Source organism: Schistocerca piceifrons, chromosome 2, assembly GCF_021461385.2.
Source record: "Schistocerca piceifrons isolate TAMUIC-IGC-003096 chromosome 2, iqSchPice1.1, whole genome shotgun sequence".
NCBI classification, from domain to species: domain Eukaryota; kingdom Metazoa; phylum Arthropoda; class Insecta; order Orthoptera; family Acrididae; genus Schistocerca; species Schistocerca piceifrons.
Window position 1 is genome coordinate 179,392,005 of NC_060139.1, and position 21,194 is coordinate 179,413,198.

The following is a 21,194-nucleotide window of genomic DNA, read 5'->3' on the forward strand; positions in this document are numbered from 1 at the left end:
ACATACACTTCCCACTTACTTCCTCGACACAATTTTACGTTTATAACTGGCTGTTTTGATTTATTACTTCATTCGAGTATTTCTTAAAATACTTACTAACACTAAAAGCTACAGTTCATACTTCTTACTCAGCTCGTCAACCACCAAACTGGTTTGATAGAGCCTGCCTCGAATTCCTCTCCTGTGCCAACCTCTTCATCTCGAAGTAATAGTTGCATTCAACATCCTTAACTATTTGTTGGATGTATTCCAATCTCAGTTTTACCGTACAGTTTTTACCCTCTGCAGCTCCCTCGAGTACCATGGAGATTATTCTTGTTTCAACAAATATCCTATCATCCTGTCCCTCCTCCTTGTCAATGATTGCGAATGTTCCTCTCCTCGTCGATTCTTGGAAGCTCCTACTAATATCTTTTCTTTTCAGTTCACTGTTGTTATTTGAGTTTATGTACTGTGATTCTGTCATTTGGAGATAGTGAGTGGAGCTGTCTTCACTAGAGTATGAGCTCCAAGTGGAGAAATCGGTACATTTCCGACATATCCTCCTGTTTGATTTCAACAGAGAGGTGATAGCAACGGAGGCAGCCAAAAACATTAGCGCCTGTATGGGGTATTGCAGTTGGACAGAGCACTATAAGAAAACTGTTTTCTCGTTTTAAGGAGGGTCGTTTTGACATTAGTCACTCCCCACATTCAGGAAGACTTTCGGGGTTTGATGAAGATCGTTTAAAAGCATTAATCCATAATAATCCATGACAGTGCACTCGAGAACTGGCAAATGTGGTGCACTGTGATCATTCCACCATCGTAAGACATTTGCATGCAATGGGGACCCTTAAAAAATCGGGTGTATGGGTACCGCATGATTTAAGCCAAAATCACACAAATCTGCGAGGTCCTCTATGTGAACATCTGCTTGCTCGTCATCAATTGGCGCTTGAACAACATCGACCACTCCCATCTTGTTTCGTCACTATTGACGGTAAATGGTGTGTCGCAGACGCAATCCAATAACAACGATTAGGAACACTGCATCAAGTGACACAACTCCACGATAACGTCCGAGCGCATTCTGCTTCAGTTCCCATCTTATTCACCTGATTTTGCTCCCTCAGACTTTCACCTTTTCCACTCTCTACCGAACAACCTTCAAGAAACTTCCTTTCCGGATGAAAATGCGCTCCGAACAGGGAGTTCTTCATTCAAAGCCACGTGATTTCTACAGTCGCGTAATCGAAAAGTCACCCCAGCGTTGGGGTGTGAAGTCTCTGACAAGTGTATCTGTTATGCTTATTAAGCTTCTGGAAAAACGCTACGAACTTACGCATCAACCTCATAATTCAACAAATCTCAAACACTTCGATTCTCTCACCCTTCAGTTTTTCCACAGTCCATTATCACTTCTATACAATGCTGTGCTCCAAACGTACATTCTGAGAAAGTTCTTTCTCAAATTAAGTTGTGTGTTTCATATTAGCAGACTTATTTTTGGCGAAGAATGTAGTTGTTGTTGTTGTGGTCTTCAGTCCTGAGACTGGTTTGATGCAGCTCTCCATGCTACTCTATCCCGCGCAAGCTTCTTCATCTCCCAGTACCTACCGCAGCCTACATCCTTCTGAATCTGCTTAGTGTATTCATCTCTTGGTCTCCCTCTACGATTTTTACCCTCCACGCTGCCCTCCAATACTAAATTGGTGATCCCTCGATGCCTCAGAACATGTCCTACCAACCGATCCCTTCTTCTGGTCAAGTTGTGCCACAAACTTCTTTTCTCCCCAATCCTATTCAATACTTCCTCATTAGTTATGTGATCTACCCATCTAATCTTCAGCATTCTTCTGTAGCACCACATTTCGAAAGCTTCTATTCTCTTCTTGTCCAAACTATTTATCGTCCATGTTTCACTTCCATACATGGCTACACTCCATACGAATACTTTCAGAAATGACTTCCTGACACTTAAATCAATACTGGATGTTAACAAATTTCTCTTCTTCAGAAACGCTTTCCTTGCCATTGCCAGCCTACATTTTATATCCTCTCTACTTCGACCATCATCAGATATTTTGCTCCCCAAATAGCAAAACTCCTTTACTACTTTAAGTGCCTCATTTCCTAATCTAATTCCCTCGGCATCACCCGACTTAATTAGACTACATTCCATTATCCTTGTTTTGCTTTTGTTGATGTTCATCTTATATCCTCCTTTCAAGACACTGTCCATTCCATTCAACTGCTCTTCCAAGTCCTTTGCTGTCTCTGACAGAATTACAATGTCATCGGCGAACCTCAAAGTTTTTATTTCTTCTCCATGAATTTTAATACCTACTCCGAATTTTTCTTTTGTTTCCTTTACTGCTTGCTCAATGTAGTAACATTTATTATATCCAGTAGACTAGAACAATGCAGCGAGTAACTGCCTCACTGGAGTGATTAAAACATATAGAACTGCGCGAAGTAACAGGGCAAGTGAATCCAGTCATGTCGACTCCAACTCTTAAAAAAATTGCAATCTTCACTGCTATCCTAGATTTTGAAGGCACCCATCAATGATACCCTGAATGCAGTAGAAGTTGGCATTTTGAGAAATATTATGAACTATTTTGAGGATAATCACTGTCAGTTGAGAGGAACCAGTGGAACGACTACGTTAGATGATATTATTATTTAGACAAGTCTTCAGTTCAGTGATCACTCTCACGCGCACCTGGTAAGTTAATTGGCGCTACGTGACCATTTGCAGTGACTGGGAAGCACGCAAATGACAGAATGAGTTATAAACATTTCTCGCAAGTCGTGATGAGAAAAATACAATTGTTACGTTTAGAAATGATACACATCTTTGGAGAAAAGAGAACCAACTGTATGAATATCAAGAACTCAGATGTAAAGCCAGTCCTAAGCAAAGAATCGGAAGCAGAAAGGTCGAAGGAGTATATAGAGGGTCTATACAAGGGCGATGTACCTAAGGGTAGTACTGTGGAAATGGAAGAGGACGTAGATGATGATGAGATTGAGATATGATACTGCGTGAAGAATTTGACAGAGCACTTAAAGACCTAAGTCGAAACGAGGACCCGGGAATAGACAACATTCCGTTAGAAGTACTGATAGCCTTGGGAGGGCCAGACATGACAAAACACTTCAATCTGGTGACCAAGATGTACGAGACAGGCGAAATACCATCAAACCTCAAGAAGGATATAATGATTCCTGTTCCAAAGAAAGCAGGTGCTGACGGGTGTGAAAATTTGCCGAACTATCGGTTTAATATGTCACGGTTGCAAAATAATATCAAGAATTCTTTAAAAACGAAGGGAAAAACTGGTAGAAGCCGAGCTCGGGGAAGATCAGTTAGGCTTCCGCAGAAATGTTGGAACACGTGATGCAATACTGATTTTATGACTTACCTTTTAAGATAGGTTAAGAAAAGGCAAACCTACGTTTATAGCATTTGTAGACTTAGAGAAAGCTTTTGATAGTCTTGACTTTAATACTCTCTTTCAAATTCTGAAGGATCAGAGGACAGGCAGCGAAAGACAATTTATAATTTGTACAGAAACCAGATGGCAGTTACAAGATTCGAGGGACACAAAAGTGAAGCAGTGGTTGAGGAGGGAGTGAGACAGGGTTGTAGCCTACCTCCGATGTTATTCAATCTGTATATTGAGCAAGCAGTAAAGAAAACAGCAGTAGGAATTGAAAAACAGCGAGAAGAAATAAAAACCTTGAGGTTTGGGGAAGGAATTGTAATTCTGTCAGAGGCAGCAAAGGTTTTGGAAGAAAAGTTGAACGGAATGGACAGTGTCTTGAAAGGAGGATATAAGATGAACATCAGCAAAAGCAAAACGAGGATAATGGAATGTGATGCTGAGGGAATCAGATTAGGAAGTAAGACATTTAAAGTAGGAGATGAGTTTTGCTGTTTGGGAAGCAAAATATCGTATGATGGTCGAAGTAGAGAGGATATAAAATGTAGACTGGTGATGGCAAGGAAAGCGTTTCTGAAGAAGAGAAATTTGTTAACATCGATTATAGATTTAAGTGTCAGAAGTCTTTTTTGAAAGTATTTGTATGGAGTGTAACCATGCATGGATGAGAAACATGGACGATAAACAGTGCAGACAAGAAGGGAATAGAAGCTTCTGAAATGTGATGCTACAAAAGGATGATGAGGATTAGATGGGTAGATCACCTAACATGTTCAGCTTCCATGGTCCCCAGTTTCGCAACACCCTTTGACGGCGAAGAATGACTGCACAGAATACGCATCATGATTAGAGAAATAATGAGCCAGATTTCAGCAACCTGCATCCCACCGAAAATATCGTGGGAGATATAAACACGAACGAGGCGAATAGTAAAATACATACACCTTCGAGATCGCTATGAACATGCTCCCTAGAATCCACAAAGTTGAGGGGTACTGAATAGAATTGTGGAGAAGAGGAATTTGTAGCACAACTTGACTAGAAGAAGGGATCGGTTGATAGGATACATTCCGAGGCATCGAGGGATCGCCTATTTAGTTCTGAAGGGAAGTGTGGAGGGTAAAAATCGTAGTGTGACCAAGAGGTGATGCAGTAAGCAGATTCAGGAGGATGTAAGTTGCAGTAGTTACTTGGAGGTAAAGAGGCGTGCACCGGGAAGAGTATCATGGAAAGATGCAGCCAGTCTTTGGACTGAAGACCACAAAAACGACATATGTCTTATTTGTAATATAATATGTGTAAGGTTTTGACGACAGAACAACTGTGTAAGCTGTAAATATTTTCGTTTAATGTTGCAATCTTATCACAGAAAGATATGCATTTACACAGTTTACAATGTGACAATGCTATGACAGTTGTCAAACGAACGCATCTCTTCCTCAGAAAGTGAAATAATCTTAAACACAACAATGGTAAATTTTAACTACAAGTTCCTTTACAAAATTATTCTTATGACTACGTCATGATGTTGACCAGTACTGCAATAAATCATCCGATTCCGGTTCAAAGTTCGGTACTATTTAGGATAACAGTCAAGTCTACGGAGGGTGGTTAGTTTTGTGACAAGTTGAGCAAAAGATTACCCAAGGTCGCTCAGGTTTACAGTGGATGCAAGCTGGTGAACCAACAAAGTTTACGCCTCTGCTCACGGTATTTACCTTAGCTGTGATGAGCTGTCGTCTGAATAGCTGCTCTCGTCCTCTGAAATTCCTATAAAAACTAACTAAGCCTTTACTGATTTTTCCAGCAAAAACCTCCGTATGTTTCTCGTTGGAATATGGCGATATACACTGCGTAGCTGGAGCAGGTTGTATATTAAAATGCCCTCTCAGTCCTCGCAAGAACAATTAACTAACTGGCTTGATCGTTTCCCCACAGTTCGAGCTAAACGACGCTACAGATGATATCTAGCTGAATGTCAGACACAGTGAACGCAGTTTCACACAAATTTCTCCTCTGCATCGTACGGAGCATTATGCGCTCCATTCTGCACTTGACGCCAGTTCAGAGAAGAGTCCCTGAAAATTTCCCTCTTGTCTTTCTTGTAACCGAACTATCTCCCAACCTGGGTTCTTTCGTTCTCCACATCACAGCTTTTTTCGATCAATAGGAGCATTCCTCTTATTTTGAGGAAACTCTCCCTGCCAATCGCAAGGGCCCTACCATTAAACTGCGTTGAAATTTCGGCACTTTACTCCTTCCTAGTTTGTTTCCGCCAATCGGACGTTTTGTACCCGCTCCAGATGCCTAAAAGTTACATGCGTACATCACAAGTGTACCACTCGCTGTTCACGTGATCAACTGCGTGACTGGTTTTGTTCATGTCCATTTGGAATTCTGAAAGGCAGTTTTCTGAAGCTTCTTTCTGTCCTACTTCTGTTAGCTCATTACTTGCTCTCCAGTATGCGTCACCTGCCCGGTCACTGACTCCCGCCGCGGAACGCCCCTTAAGAGGTTTTCGTGGTGCCTCCCATCCATGGTGTGGCCTCTGCTTCTGTCCACGCCTGCTCCCACACAAAACGTTTCCTCTCGCTTCTTCTTTCACCTTCTGCTCATTGACATGCATTTTATACGAGTGGTGTGTTAATACCGTCGACTGAGTGTCATCCCTTTTGCTTTACATACTTATAGGCAAATCTGCTCATTACCGCAAAAGTAAGTTAGGTTTCGTATTCACCTTCCTGTTAAGACGTATGAAACTCTTATGTAAGGTGCAATATTGACCTTCATTTATTCTGCTGCCTTACATACGTACTGAAATGTTTTTATACTGCTCACGTTCGTTGCATACATGAAAATTGCACAATTAGTGTGGTCCACAGTGCAAATATTTCTGGGGTCCACAGGGACCATATAATCAAATGCGCCCACTTCGCCACATCATGCTAGTAAGGAAACTTACCAGCCTCTTTGATGCCATCCTCTGCGACGCTTCCAACTATCCAGTAGTCTTTGTGCATTGGAAATCGCACATTAGAAGACAGTTGACTTACATTACTCGTCAACGCAACTGTCAGTGGCTCAGAAAGGAAATCTATATTTATCCAAAAAAACCTTTAATCACTTGCCCAATAGCAAAATGTGTCTGACAGGTAGCAAAACCTCCAATTATTTTTTCTAAATGCACCAGCAATTCCATAGACGATTTGTAATTAAAAACTGGAAGCAAGCATAACTAAAAATATTAAATTTAATTGATTCACTAGTTACATGAGTAGCCTTATGTTACTTCTTCTGGAGAACTCTTTCCTGTCAGTAGACGGATTTTTAATTAAAAATTGGTGGTTTGTTTAACATTACTAACCCTGAATCAATAATTGTTGTTGTGGACAACACTTTCCACTCCGCAGACGATAATTTTATTAAAAACTAATATAATACAGAATTAAAGTGTGTCAATAGTTATGCGAGTAGTATTAAAGACTAATATGTTCACTCGTATTCCTTTTAAGTCAGTTTCCTATTTAGTACCATGTAAACACATAGCACATAGCCATACTCACAAACAGCTCTAACACATGTAGCAAGTAAAGTGAATCCGTCCAAATCATTTCGATAAAAATTGTGCAAATTATCTGTGGAACATGTAACTAACAAAGTAAAGATCCTAGCAACTTGTAAATTCAGAGGCCAAAAGTCAGGGGAAGCATTGTCCCGTTTGAAAATGTGCAATACACAGCGCCCAAATGTTGTGGTTAGATGTGGCGCTTGGCACAAATATAGAAATGATATCAGAGTAGTCTGTTACAGACACAGCAACACGGCGCCAGTTAACGGACTTTAAGAGTGAGATGATAATCGGTGCAAGATTCGTGGGTCATAGCATTTCGGAAAATACAGAAGAATTCAAGTTTCCAAGATCACCAGTGTGTGTGGTGGATTTTCAACATCGCGGAGATATTTTTTCCGCAGGAACACCACAGGTGTTTGATCATCGGGGGATGTAAGGAACCCACAGTACAGGTCATGGCGAAAGGAATGGTACAAGTACTAGCGACTTTCTTTCCTGTTCCTTTCTGGTACTGAGTGAGGAAAAAATTATGTCTTTGTACGTGTCATAATTTCTTTTCTTTTACTATCATGATTCCTATAATGGGGGCAGGATAATGATCACTCAGTCTTATTGGAATACAGATCTCCACATTCACCCACCAAGGTACAAAGGGAACGTCGTCGTCTTTCTTCCTAGGATCCCCATTTAAGTACCCCGAGTATTTCCCTTAGACTTCCGTTTGGAATATACGAACATGTTACATTCCAAGAATCGAGTCTCTGAATTCACTCGATGGACACGGAAGTCACGAAAGTCCTGGGATGCCTCCCAATATCATGTTGGGCCTCCTTTTGTCCGGCATAGTGCTGCAACTCGACATGGCGTGGACTCAACAAAGCGTTGGAAGTCCACTGCTGAAATACTGTGCCATGCGAACTCTATAGCCGTCCTCAGTTGCGGAAGTGTTGCTAGTGCGGGATATTGTGCACGAACTGACTCCTCGTTTACGTCCCATTTCGGGCGATCTGGGTGTCCAGATCATTCATGTCCAGATCATTCGCTCAAATTTCCCAGAATGTTCTTCAAACCAATCGCGAACTATTGTGGACGTCATATGGTGCATTATCATCCATAAAAATTAAACTGTTGTTTGGGAACATGAAGTCCATAAATGGCTGCAAATGTTCTTCAAGCAGGCGACTGATGACCTCAGAAGTTAAGTCGCATAGTGCTCAGAGCCATTTTGTTCTCCAAGCAGCCTAACGTAACCATTTAGAGTCAATTACCGGCTCCGTGGGACCAGAGGACCCATTCCATTTCGTGTACACGCAGAACACACTATTATGGAGCCACCACCAGCTTGCACAGTGTCTAGTAGACAACTTGAGTCCATGACTTCGTGGAGTCTGCGCCGCACTCGAACCCTACCCTCAGTTCTTACCTACTGAAATCGGAACTCATCGGTTGTCTAGCCGTACAAAGTCCAACCAATACGGTCACGAGCCCAGAAGAGGCGCTGCAGCCTGTCTGTCATCTGCTAACGTAGCCCACTAACGCCAAATTCCGCCACACTGCCCTAACTGATACGTTCGTCGTACATCCCGCATTGATTTCTGCGGTTATTTCGCGCAGTGTTGTTTGACTGTTAGCACTGGCAACTCTGCGCAAACGCCGCTGCTCTCGGTCATTAAGTGAAGGCCGTCGGACACGGCGTAGTCCGTGTTGAGAGGTAGTGCCTGAAATTTGGTATTCTCAGCACACTCTTGACACTGTGGATCTCGGAATATTGAATTCTCTAACGATTTCCGAAATGGAATATCCGATTCATCTAGCTCCTGCTACCATTCCGCACTCAGAGTGTATGAATTCCGGTCGTGCGACCACGGCGGAAATCATTTCACATGAATCACCTAAGAACGAATGACAGCCCTTTAATACCTTGTGTACACGATACTACCGCTACCTCTATATGTGCGTATCGGTACCCCATAGGTGTTGTCAAAAAATGGTTCAAATGGCTCTGAGCACTATGAGACTTAACATCTGAGGCCATCAGTCCCCTAGACTTAAAACTACTTAAACCTAATTAACCTAAGGACATCACACACATCCATGCCCGAGGCAGGATTCGAACGTGCGACCGTAGCAGCAGCGCGGTTCCGGACTGAAGCGCCTAGAACCGATCAGCCACAACGGCCGGCTGACTGTTGTCACCACAGTGTATTCTACAGCAGTTCTTGCCACGCATGGTCCAAGTCTGATGGAGCTTGGCAGTGACAGGTGACAAGAAAGTTAATTTGATGCTAAAGTTTTGCACCCTAGTATACGTTCCTAACCACGTCACGTGCCCACCTCGCCGCCCGATGGCATCAATCTTACTGGTGGGGCTTGGGGTGCGGGTCCCAAGGTTGGTTATAATGTTTTGACTCATCTGTGCATATCGTGAATAGTAATGGCCGTATAACGCTGCCTTCGTGGTCGCCCGAAGTTACTTTTGCGTCTGAAGACCTCTCTCCTTTATGAACGATATGCTGAGTTCACTGTAAAATCCGTATGGAGAAAAATGTACAGCATAGTCCGAAGCAGTCAAATGTTGACTCGCACCACAGTGCATCCCCCTGACCTTTGGCCACTGTGTGAGTAATTGTATAGAGTAAGTGGATGAAGGTTGGTCTGTGTCCGTTGTGCAGCGTGATCGAGATGTGCCAGACGTACCTGGGAGAGGGTGAGGGCAGCTCGGGACTGAGCGTGCTGCGCACCTTCCGGCTGCTGCGCATCCTCAAGCTGGTGCGCTTCATGCCCAACCTTCGCCGCCAGCTGTTCGTCATGCTGCGCACCATGGACAACGTCGCCGTCTTCTTCTCGCTGCTCATCCTCTTCATCTTCATCTTCAGGTACGTACCCCGGAGCGCCGCTCAGCATTCGCTGCTGGCTCGCTGCGAAACAAAGCGCCGACACTCCTTCGACACAGCAGGGACGCCTCCCAGCTCGTTAAGCCCTGTTCAAAGAACTAGCAGCAAACAACAGATACCTGCACTTTCAGCCGTGGCGCAGATCTGTACAGACGCGAGAAATACTCGAGCTGCTCTTCTCTAAATGAATAGATCCCCTTTTAATTACTTCGGATGCTGGCTTAGTAGAACTCTGTGAGGTACCTTTTGAGACCTTCCGGAGCTCGAGTCTGGTACAGTTCCTGCTGCTTTTGCCGCTGGTCATTCCCACCATATCTTTCCCGCAGTAACAGCAGAAAACCACAAATCTGAAATAATTTAACCAACACACCCATTTTAATAAGAAATGTATTACGTCCTGCACATTTCGTTAAGTTTTTTTGCTACTCTCGTTTTAAAGCCTGTATCAGGCAAATGCGTTTGTGTTCAAATACATCCAATAGTCCTTCGTGTTCACTGATACGCCTGTAACAACAAAACGACATAATATTCCTGCGAGTTATAGTTGTTTTGCTACGATTGCCTTTAGCAAAATTAAGTTTCCTTTCCAATTCTCATTTCTAGTACAACAATGAACTACGTATCTTTAAAGTGCAGTAGTCAAATGTTTCCCCAACATTTGTAATAAAATATTGTTCAGTTGCTCAAGTTATACAGAACATTATGTACGCAGTGGGTACTGACTCTAGTGGTAAGATTTTAGGTGGCTAATCAAAGAGGTTTGCTGAGCAGTTTGCACATGAGAACTCCATGATCTCCATTGCTTCGTTACCGAGTGCTTTGATCTCTGTTTCTTGCAAAATTTTCACCTCTATGATAATGCCATGGATTTTTATATGACAAATAAATCGATAAATGGCCGTTACCCCCTGAGAAATTAACACCGTGTTTTACAAGAATGGAACAAAAGTGAACAATGATACTTTTATTGAGTAACACAAATATTCTCAGACGATACACGTATACTTTAATTGCGGTGCTGCTCAGTATACAGCTTTAGGCCATCCCATAAGAAAGTCGGGCAATTTCAAAGACTGCAAGAATCCTACAAACCAAATGCTTTCGAGTAGCGACTGAATTTTCGTAAACTGTTGTTTTCATTGACAGTCCCATCTTCATTTATGGTGGGCTAGAAAGCTATAGAACAAGAGTGCAACAACATATTCCACATTGGTCAAAGTTTACAGTAAAGATAGTGCAAAAACTTCGTCCTAAGTGTCCTGAATTTCCCAGCAAGCAGAAGTTCGAGTCCCGATCCGGCTCGCAGATTCAATCTGCCATTAAGTTTCATAATGCCGCACGCTCCGTTGCTGAGTGAAATATTTATTTTGTTAATAGAACTCACTTAAGTATACCAACTGTAACTGGCACACCTTACAGGAAATGGAGCACATAGGCAAAAAACCATTTGTAGGCGAGTGTTATCAGTACTTGTGAAATATTCAGGTACTTCGTAACGAGTAATTGGAGATCGTGCTTTACTTATATCAGACCACTCAGCCAACGTACTGAAGAAATTTTGGGAGTTAACCACTAAAGACTATACACACACTGCGCACCGTATGTGTCCTAAATGTTTTGAAGGAAGGTAACACTTAAAGGATAACAAGAACGTATCGTTAACATCTCTTGTGTTTAAAGTACCTTAGGCGTCCAGTATTCCATTTGTTTCGCAGTTAAACAATGGCTAAATACTACCATACTGGCACTGTTTGCTTTTGGTCGATATTGAGATATAGTTTCTTAAGTCTATTAATGTTATTTTCGATCTGTGTCACGTTGACTGAGGCTATTATGAGTACAATAATCTTCAGTAACTGTCACAGGGTATAGGGATAAAATAACAAATAAAAGGATTAGTTCTTGGAATAATGGTATTATTTCTGAATTTCTCTAATTTATCGATACGCTCATGAATATATTTGGATAGGTGCTACACCAGGGTACAGCACATAATGTAGTTCCGATAAGATATATCTAGTAGCTTTAATGCTTCATCTGAAAATTAGTCAAGTAAAAGCGCACTAGAATTTGGCAGTTTTGACGTTCTAATGAAGACTTGCCTTGAATGTGGATTTGTTGCAAATTCAGGTTCTTATTATTTCGTGGATATGGCTTGCCGTGTCAGAGCTCGTTCCTTTATGCTGCTTAGGTGTTTGCTGATTCATTCACATTACAGCAATAAGGCATCAAATAAAGCATTCCAATAAAACTGCTAAAAGCAAAGCGTGCTGTGCTCATCCATTTATAAAACCAAACTGTTAAAGCATGTTCCTAAGACTGCTGCTTAAATTACTTGAATGAAAATGCACATGTAAAAACAAACAAAACAAAAATGAAAAAATTAAATGATGCATGTCTATACAGCTAAAAGTCTTAAACTAAAGTGCCTGCATCATATACTTCATAACAAATGTCACTGCACAAAGACAACTGTACAGGTTCACAGTAAATTCACACAATACTGAATAAATTACTGTAAAATTGTTATCGTAGCTCAAAAGATTCCAAATGTATGTCCACGATCTAAACAATATTGTCAACTCAGGCTTTACTTTGGAAATTTGTCTGTGGTATGTTTGGTTATAAATGAACTTGCGCTGTTGTAAGTTCTTGACAACGTTTCGGTACTTACGGCATTTCTTTATTGGAAGCAGTTTCGTTTCAGTGTACCCGCTCTTCTTCATTATTCTGTCGTTGAAGATGAAAACTAAATTTGAAATCTTTTGAGCACCGTTTGATATATTATAAGATCCATATATTTTGGGCTTGTAGACTACGTATAAAGCTTCACTCTACCAACAACTGTCTCTTTTCCTTTTTTTCTCACCTACATTGAATTTTCTCTTGTATTCTTCATAACTGTCTTTTCTCTTCTTCCAACAGGCGAAGAACTGTATGCCTACAGAATTCGTCTTTCATAGCAGAGACTACCCTTAAGACAATGGATCTCTTCCTTCTCTTAGTGAATAAAAGTAGCAATTTCTCATGTAGTACAACTAAACGATGCAAATTTCTTTTCCCTGAGACCACAGAATTTTTTCATAGTTAAATTCTATTAGTGTCTGCACTGAACGCGATATATTTTATGCACGTTTAAAATTAGAGCAATACACTGTATCATACTCATGCGAAAAATAGTTGCTATATAACTCTTCCCACACAAATCTGTGTGTAAATTCAGTTCTTAATTAAGACTGTTTCTAACTTAAAGATTCATCACCTGGCTATCACATATTTCATTAAATTCAATCGCAGACACACACAACTATTCATCAACAATTTTATCATTTTTATTGTAGACTGTTTCTTTATTTCCTTTTTCCCTTACTTGCACTGTATTGTCAACGCAGTTGCCACATTAAGAACAGTAATGTAAATATCAAATACAAAACACTAACCCATGATTCAATTTTGTAGTTTTATGTAGCCCTTAAATCAGTATTATAACTAAATAACGTATGAGTTAACTTGCATTTATATAAAAAGAATGTCTTCATTACAAATTTGTGCAAATTTGCTAATAAAATTGGTATACTGTCACCTGTTTGTCTGTCCTTATGATCCAAGGACTCATGTCCCTCAGTTTTACGCCATTACTATTAAATCATAGATCGACACAGAAATGTTGCGGAATAGATGCACAGAATCTGCTTTTTATACTTTAATTAGTTAGAAACTGACAAATATTCATACTATAAAAGCAGAACGTTTAAAAGGATAATGTAGTTTGAAAACTTATTATCACACCGTCGCCTCACGAGAATGCTAGTATACATAATAAATAATTGTGTTAGTGAATCGAATTGATGACTTACAAGTTTTCACTTACATACATTGATTACATTTATCCGTATTTCTTTTCGTTATAGTATACTTGGAATGAACCTGTTCGGTTGCAAATTCTGCAATAAGGCCGACAACGGAGAGACAGATGAATGCGACAGAAAGAATTTCGATTCCTTGCTCTGGGCAATTGTGACGGTGTTTCAGGTACACTCGGCTTCTTGAATCAAAACTGCGCATGCGCTGCCTCCCATAGCGCCTGCCAATCGTGGCCACCGTCCAACAGCTTGAGACGAAACGTAACAGACACGAAGAAATTACGCCACTTTTTCTCTCTTCCCCTAATGGTCAAAATTATCTGTTCTAGCGTAGGATTCATATTTGAATTCCTACGACCTGTAAAACCCTAAAAGTACGTGTCCTATTTCATTCACGTTCCGGTGTTACATTTGCAGTGCAGAGGTCATGGGAATGGCTTAGTGAAGTGATATCGATACAAGTATAAAGCGTGTTATGGCTTGGCTACGCAGAGGCCTTTCTCAAATGGCTTTCACTGTGGGAAATAAATACTATTTATTTATTTTTCAGTTTTTATGGAAACAGATTCATTTATTGTCTTCCACTTCAATTGTTATCGATTTCGAAGCCGCGAGGCTTCATCTTCAGACACAAAATGCAGTAGTCGATGTACAATACATCTACAAGAAGCTAAGGTGTTTCCGTACCGCTTCATGGATGGATGAGCAGTTTCCTCACACTCATATGATATATTTGCGGATATACTGTACGTCGATTCCTGGCTTTTGTGCGTCAAGTTGCTAGTAGCTCTGGAACATATAACAATTAAAGTGGAAAGCAATAATATGACCGTTTCAACATATAAACAAAAATTTAATAAATAGTATTTATTTTCGTCCGCGGACCTGGCGTCCCCACCAGCTCCTGTCACCATGTAATCTGCAAGACTGTCTCAACTGGTTTCGATCATTCCTTGAAGACAGGTTCTCCTTCTCATGACAAGAAGTTATGGCCGTACCGAACTCCCTGTTGATGGTACACCCAATGGGTTACTTCATATCCAAAACTCTTCTGGAAGTCGAAGTTCGTGGATCCACCATGCCACAAAAGCACCCGGCAAACTACACCCAAAGTATTAGCAGTGTCGGCAGCGAAGTGGCCTGTGCTGACAGTGCTGACAGCGAACAGTCACGGCTAGTAATAAATGGCTGCAGTAACAGACAAGACGCTGTAGATAACGCTCGTTAGTACAGAATATAGACAAAACACATCCAACAAGGTAATGGAGTCGTTATTGCCTTCCAAGAGAAAGAAGAGTGAATGATTCACCAGGAAGTCTCTGTCTGTCACGGCATTAATACTCGTCAGAGAAACATGTGGATCATACAGAAAACACAGTATCCAGAGGCTGCATTTGGTTATAGCGGAGACGTCACGAGATCTTGGAGTGTGATTCTGGAGAAGCTACTGGAATGAGAGGGTCGGGTACCTTTCATGGAATAATTAATTGGCGAAAGCCTCTACGAAAGACTGTGGTCATTTGCTTATTTATTTTCTTAGCTTTTGTGGAAGTAGCAATCCGTGCTTCATCTTCGTAGAATCAGTTACTGCATAACAATCGCTTATGTTCGACGTCAACGTGCAATAAATACTCACAGACGTCAGGTGGCAACACCAGTACTGGAGAGTACATAAAACGCGTCGAAGGGGGACGCGGAAAAAGTTGGGTTGTTTTGGGGAAGAGACCAAACTACGAGGTCATCGGTCTCATCGGATTAGGGAAGTACGGGGAAGGAAGTCGGCCGTGCCCTTTCAAAGGAACCATCCCGGCATTTGCCTGGAGAGATTTAGGGAAATCACGGAAAACCTATATCAGGATGGCCGGACGCGGGATTGAACCGTCGTCCTCCCGCATACGAGTCCAGTGTGTTAACCACTGCGCCACCACACTCGGTAGGACGCAGGAAAAAACGCACCCGTTGTCGCAATGCGGAAACGGAGCGTCTTACCTGACGTCCAGAAGGGCATTATCATTGGCCTTAGGATCAAGGGGTAGAAGCATTTCCGAAACGGCTAAGTTTGTAAACAGCGTACGGCCTTGGTTAAAGTATAGCGTGTGTGGCAAAACAGCACTATCCAAAACCTGACGTCCAGAAGGGCATTATAATTGGCCATATCAAGGGTAGAAGCATTTCCGAAACGGCTAAGTTTGTAAACAGTTAGCGTGCGGCCTTGGTTAAAGTATAGCGTATGTGGCAAAACAGCACTATACAAAACCGGCGCCTAGGCAACAGTGGCGCCAACTGTGACGCACCAAAGGCTATAGAAAACAGGGGTGAGCGACGGTTGTGTACCGGCAAACAGATGTGCAACTGTTGAGAAACTACCCGCCCAGATGAACCAAGGGACTACCAACAGTGTCTCCTCAATGACCGTACAGAGAATGTTACTGCGTATGGGCTCTCCGTGGTTCATACACTCATACTGGCTGCTTCTCATCGGCGACAAAGGCTGGAATCTATACGTCAATACCGCATCTGGACGTCTACCGAGTGGCGAAAGGTGACTCGCGTTTTATGCTGCGTCGGACATATATGGCCGTTGGCCCAGCATCAATCGTCGGAAGGGTCCAAGCCGGTGGAGGGAGTGTTAGCGTCTGGGGAATGTTTTCGTGGCGTTCCCTCAGTGATGTTATCATTCTGGAAGCACAATGAATCAACACAAGGATACCTATCCACAGTTACACGCAGTTTTTTTTTTCGTCACGATGGCAATCACCAACAGGAAAATGCAACATGTCACACAGCTCGCGGTGTACGTGCGTGACGCGAAGAGCAGCAGGATGAGGTATCGTGCTCTCCCGGCCACCAAACTCCCCGGAAGGGGAGTAACCATTCCGACCATGCCGACCCTTCGTAAATGTGGGACAAAGCACGAGGAAAAGAAGAAATCTGTTTCTATTTACACACAGCTAAATCGGCTTCCAAAATTGCTTCCATTCAGTTAACGAATGTATCAAAAGCTGAAAGCTCACATTTCTTCAAGTAACAGGGGATAACACGAGCCATTCTCATGACTTCTGTGCTGACAAACATCAACGTTGCGATGATGATGGATTTTGCTGATACAGTAAACCGACTTCTTGATTAGTTGCCTAACGTAATGTTGAGAGACTGGATGTGAGTATGACACGTACGTAACTCTTCTTCTACTAAGTTACCAGTACTCGTTGAGAAAATTATATCTGAGCTGAACGTAGAGGTAAAAGTTGTCACACAGTTGGTCGATGGCGGTGAGCGGCACGCCACCTGGGAGGCAGCGCTGCGACTTTTCACTCACTAACTGTCGCTCTCTCACAATCCCAACCCTTCTCTTCGGGAATATTCGCGGCTCTGTAGCCGTCACAGGTAAAGTATCTCTGTGAGACAGAGAAACATTTTTCACCAAAATTTTTTAATGATAATACTAACAGTATTTTTCTCACGCCAATGCAGAATAATCGCATGCACTCAGCCTGTCCCCGAAGACGATGCAAGCAGACTGATTACGTCACAAAGAGATGAACGTCGGCCCTGGACATGTGGTCAGGCATCTTGCCCTAGATTAGTGCATGCTCCATCCCACCAGCCCAGGCATGCCACCGAGTAGCTAGCGCCCACCTGTCCAGCACGCTGAATGCGCATCGGCCAAATTTCCATTCAGCAGGCACTGTTGTTTCCCTTTCTGAATGCATTCGTGGATTTCTGGGAGACATTAACTGTATTTCTCTATGATTTTGTTTCTTTTTTGGAAGAACGCAGAGCGAGCATCATTATCCTTGTTCTGCATTTGAGCTGCCCTTTGTTTCCCCGTGCGAGGGAGCTTGGAAGTGACCGTGATTTGTCTGTTTCTACTTACCCAACACACTATGCAACGTCTGTTTAGATGCGACACGTTGTTGATCCCGCATTGAGTACGTGTGACTGCAAATAGTACGAAAATGTTATGTTTGTTAAATGTATTCCTTCAAAAACTCGTGTTATATGTGCATGTACTTGTATGCTATCTCATAGCGAAATAGCGTTTCTAGCATTCTCAGAGGAATGCCTGTGCAGTGTGATCTTCTATTCTAATCTGCCATCTATTTGCGTGAATGATTAAGTGTTTTTATTATTTTTGTAACTCTGAGAATGGCAGTGTAGAATACCTACGGTATGATTTGCCTGAACTTTTGCGAATTCGATGTCAGCTTACTTCTTTAATGGGTATGGAATGAAATAGTACGTCGATTACTTCATACTTAACTTCTACAAGGAATAAATGTTCTCCGTTTCCTCTCTGGGATCTTTTTATTATTCTTTTTATCTTGCAGAAGTATTCTCTACTAGGAAAAATTATTGATGTTTACAGTAGTAGCTCACTTAGCCCAGTACAAATTCTGTTCTTTTGCTGATAAAATGCTTTTCTATTGCGGCGGTTTTCTCTCGAAACGGAAAGCTTTCCCGCGTTTCGGACGAGTAGGACACTCTTTCTATTTCAGAGGAAACTTCAGCCGTCCAAGAATTTGTGACGTATCTGTGAATAGATTAGTCATAATGACTGTTTAGTAAGTGTTGTATCTATCCATTTCTGACGGAAGTATGGCATTGATGTGTGTTAGAATAGCATGCGCATGCATTCCTCAAACAAGCACACTTGTGACGTAATCAGATAGCCTTGCACTGCGACAGAGAGTTATCGTAATGCTTGCTGAAGCCACGCTTAAGCTTACTTGCTTAAACACTCAATTCGGACTGGTCGCAGAATGTTTACAGCTTACGCTTGACAGTAAAGCCTGGCTAGAGAGACGCAGCGATACGTACTGTACATTAGCGTTGCGTGTTGCTTCAGTAAAGTCTCACCTAGATCACCGTTTCCCAATGACAAAGATGTAGTCGCTAGTGTACCTCCTACGCCACGGAGAGACCGAATGTAACGCAAAATCCATTATTTAGTATTATTATAGAATTCCTTTGACGTATTTATGTACTGAAGATCTAAACTGTCGAGAATCTCCGAAACCGCGCGTACGAAATTGGCATCGCTAGGCTTCTTTAAGCAAATATTTGTAAAACGATTTATAGCCACGGGATCGAGATCGTTCTTCGGGTTACTTTTGCTTAAACTTCTATTCTTCCATTGTCATTGTTTACGAGCTGTTATTCCATTGCACCGTCACTTTTTATTTGTCTTCATTGCTCTAAGCACGTCACGTTTCGCACCAATTCTCGTACCGTAGTTAGAATCTTATGTCAATCTGGCGACATGTGTATTCTTGTGCGATTTTGCGTTTTGCACTTTAGTTTCGTTCGGCCTACAGAAAGAGAGAGACTAATACAATTGTGCTGAAATTTATGAAGCACTACAGTTATGACTTTCAGAATGTTTAGGAACAGGTAAATTGTTGACAACACTATAATGAACTGTTTTTTCTCATATGATCAAAACCTCGAACCGTGTCACGCTCGGTGCAGTAAACACAATTAAAAAGTGACGTATCAGAGGAAAAACGTTTCGGCATAAGCAACCTTCAATGACAAACATTAGAGATTTTCGGTAACTAAAGGAAAGCAGAACGTATCTAGTTGAATTCAGGTTCAAGGTCGGAAATAAGACTGGAACAACAACACAAAAATCTGTAGACAGGTAGAAAACTTTTCCAATCCAGACCAGCTACTTCGTGAACCGTTAAGCATCCACAAACAATACATTGTAATATCGAATTGCAACACTAAGTCCTCTGTCAGTTGCCTCCAGATTCCTCCGATAAGAGTTATCACTTCTTTGCTAATCTCTGCTAATGAACTGAACAATTTCTAGATGACCAGACCACACCATATGTATCAGAACACACATCTGATAAGCATGTAGGCTACTGTGCTATGAAAATGGCACCGATCGTTTGATAGGTATGCGGTCATTAATTGTCTTACTGAAGTGTCAGGAATCTGCTGAATCGCAAACACGATATCGGAATTCAACGATAGTTGCTGAGATAATCGAATTTTTCAGCAATCATCTTCACACACACTACATTCGAAATTTTCACTTGTTGTTCTTCAGATACACCTTGAGTATGTTTTATAAGTAGTTGTTCGTACCTGTAATGCTGAGACATTGCTCTGAAACGTTATATTGACATCATATGTCGTAACTCTGACACTTTTCTTTTCTCTTCGATGCAAAGTGTTCTACAGACATTTACCGCAGGAAAGTAAAATATAAACAGTAATTAGTCGTAGTTGAAATCTTATGACGGATTGTTACAGATTGCTACTTGGACTTGTAATTCACTGAGTGATTTGAAAATTTCACGGTGAGATTTCACTGTGAGACCTAATACACAACTGCTTTGTAACATTTTATTTTGCCGGAAATATCGTTCATACTGTTCCACACTGCAGTCAATGGTCTTGCGTGGAAAATATTTCATTAATACTCATTACTTCTGCCATCTGTTGTAATTTTAATTTATGCTATTACCTTTCCAAGACTTTGGTCCCCTAGGTGAAATGTATGTGATTTAAGCCGCAAAGTATTTAAAGCAATTTACTGTTTCCACTTTCAAATAAGGTAAATTCTACTGAAAAATGTTCTGTTTTTCTTTCCTCCCACGATCTGCTTCCTTCTCATACTTTCACAATAGAATCTAAGTGAACTTCCACGACGTCTAAGTAGAATTTCAAAATCACATGAAACTGATTCAGATTCATAGCTTTGGAACTATTTTCTAGCGTGATGGCCGAAGCATAAAAATCAAACTGTCCGAATAAAGCGGTTAATAAAAGGACGGTTCAAGTTTTAAGACATATGATTTCTTATAATATTCTTAAATACGATAAAAAATTAAATTCATCCATATCATAGTGAAATTTAATTTCCGTTTAGTTATTTACATTATATATTTTAAGATATAACTTATTTCTTCACTTCGACTACAGATCTGTTATTCTATAATCACATTTCTAGAAATTTAATCAGAGATATTTGTGAGAGGAATCGCGTTTGCGTAATGGGGGTGTTCTACGAACCTTGATTTATCTCTACCACTGTATTGTGTAAATTTCTACAGCCAAATGAATCTGCTGATTTCAAATAATTGACATGAAGCATTGCTACATGATAATCTCAATACACAAGTTGACTGTCAAACTAGCTTGAAGTGGAGTAATTGGTCGTGCAGGGTTTATTTCGCAGGCTTTCTCTCATGAATGTAGTGATCCAAGGCCCTCAAATGAGTTCAGAGTTTTGGTGGGGTAAACGTTTAGTCACGGCGGAGTCTCATGGATCGTTGATTGCAAAAATTCCACCTAAAAAATGTCGCCTCAGGTACGAGGAGTTGAAAGTAAGTTTATGAATTTTGTGCCGTACAGAAACTTTTTTTAACGTTGATTGAAAGCAGTACTCCGTGATCTCGCCTACCACAATACCACGACT

The 21,194-nt window shown here is 41.4% G+C and overlaps 1 protein-coding gene across 1 annotated transcript in view; it reads left to right on the top strand.

The window, feature by feature from the left end:
* LOC124775227 (voltage-dependent T-type calcium channel subunit alpha-1G-like) overlaps positions 1-21,194 on the top strand; it is a 790,960-nt gene that overhangs the window by 417,573 nt on the left and 352,193 nt on the right. The window contains exons 15-16 of the mRNA XM_047250065.1: positions 9,675-9,878; positions 13,808-13,928. Of these exons, the coding sequence (XP_047106021.1) occupies positions 9,675-9,878; positions 13,808-13,928 (325 nt within the window). The remainder of the gene's footprint in view (positions 1-9,674; positions 9,879-13,807; positions 13,929-21,194) is intronic.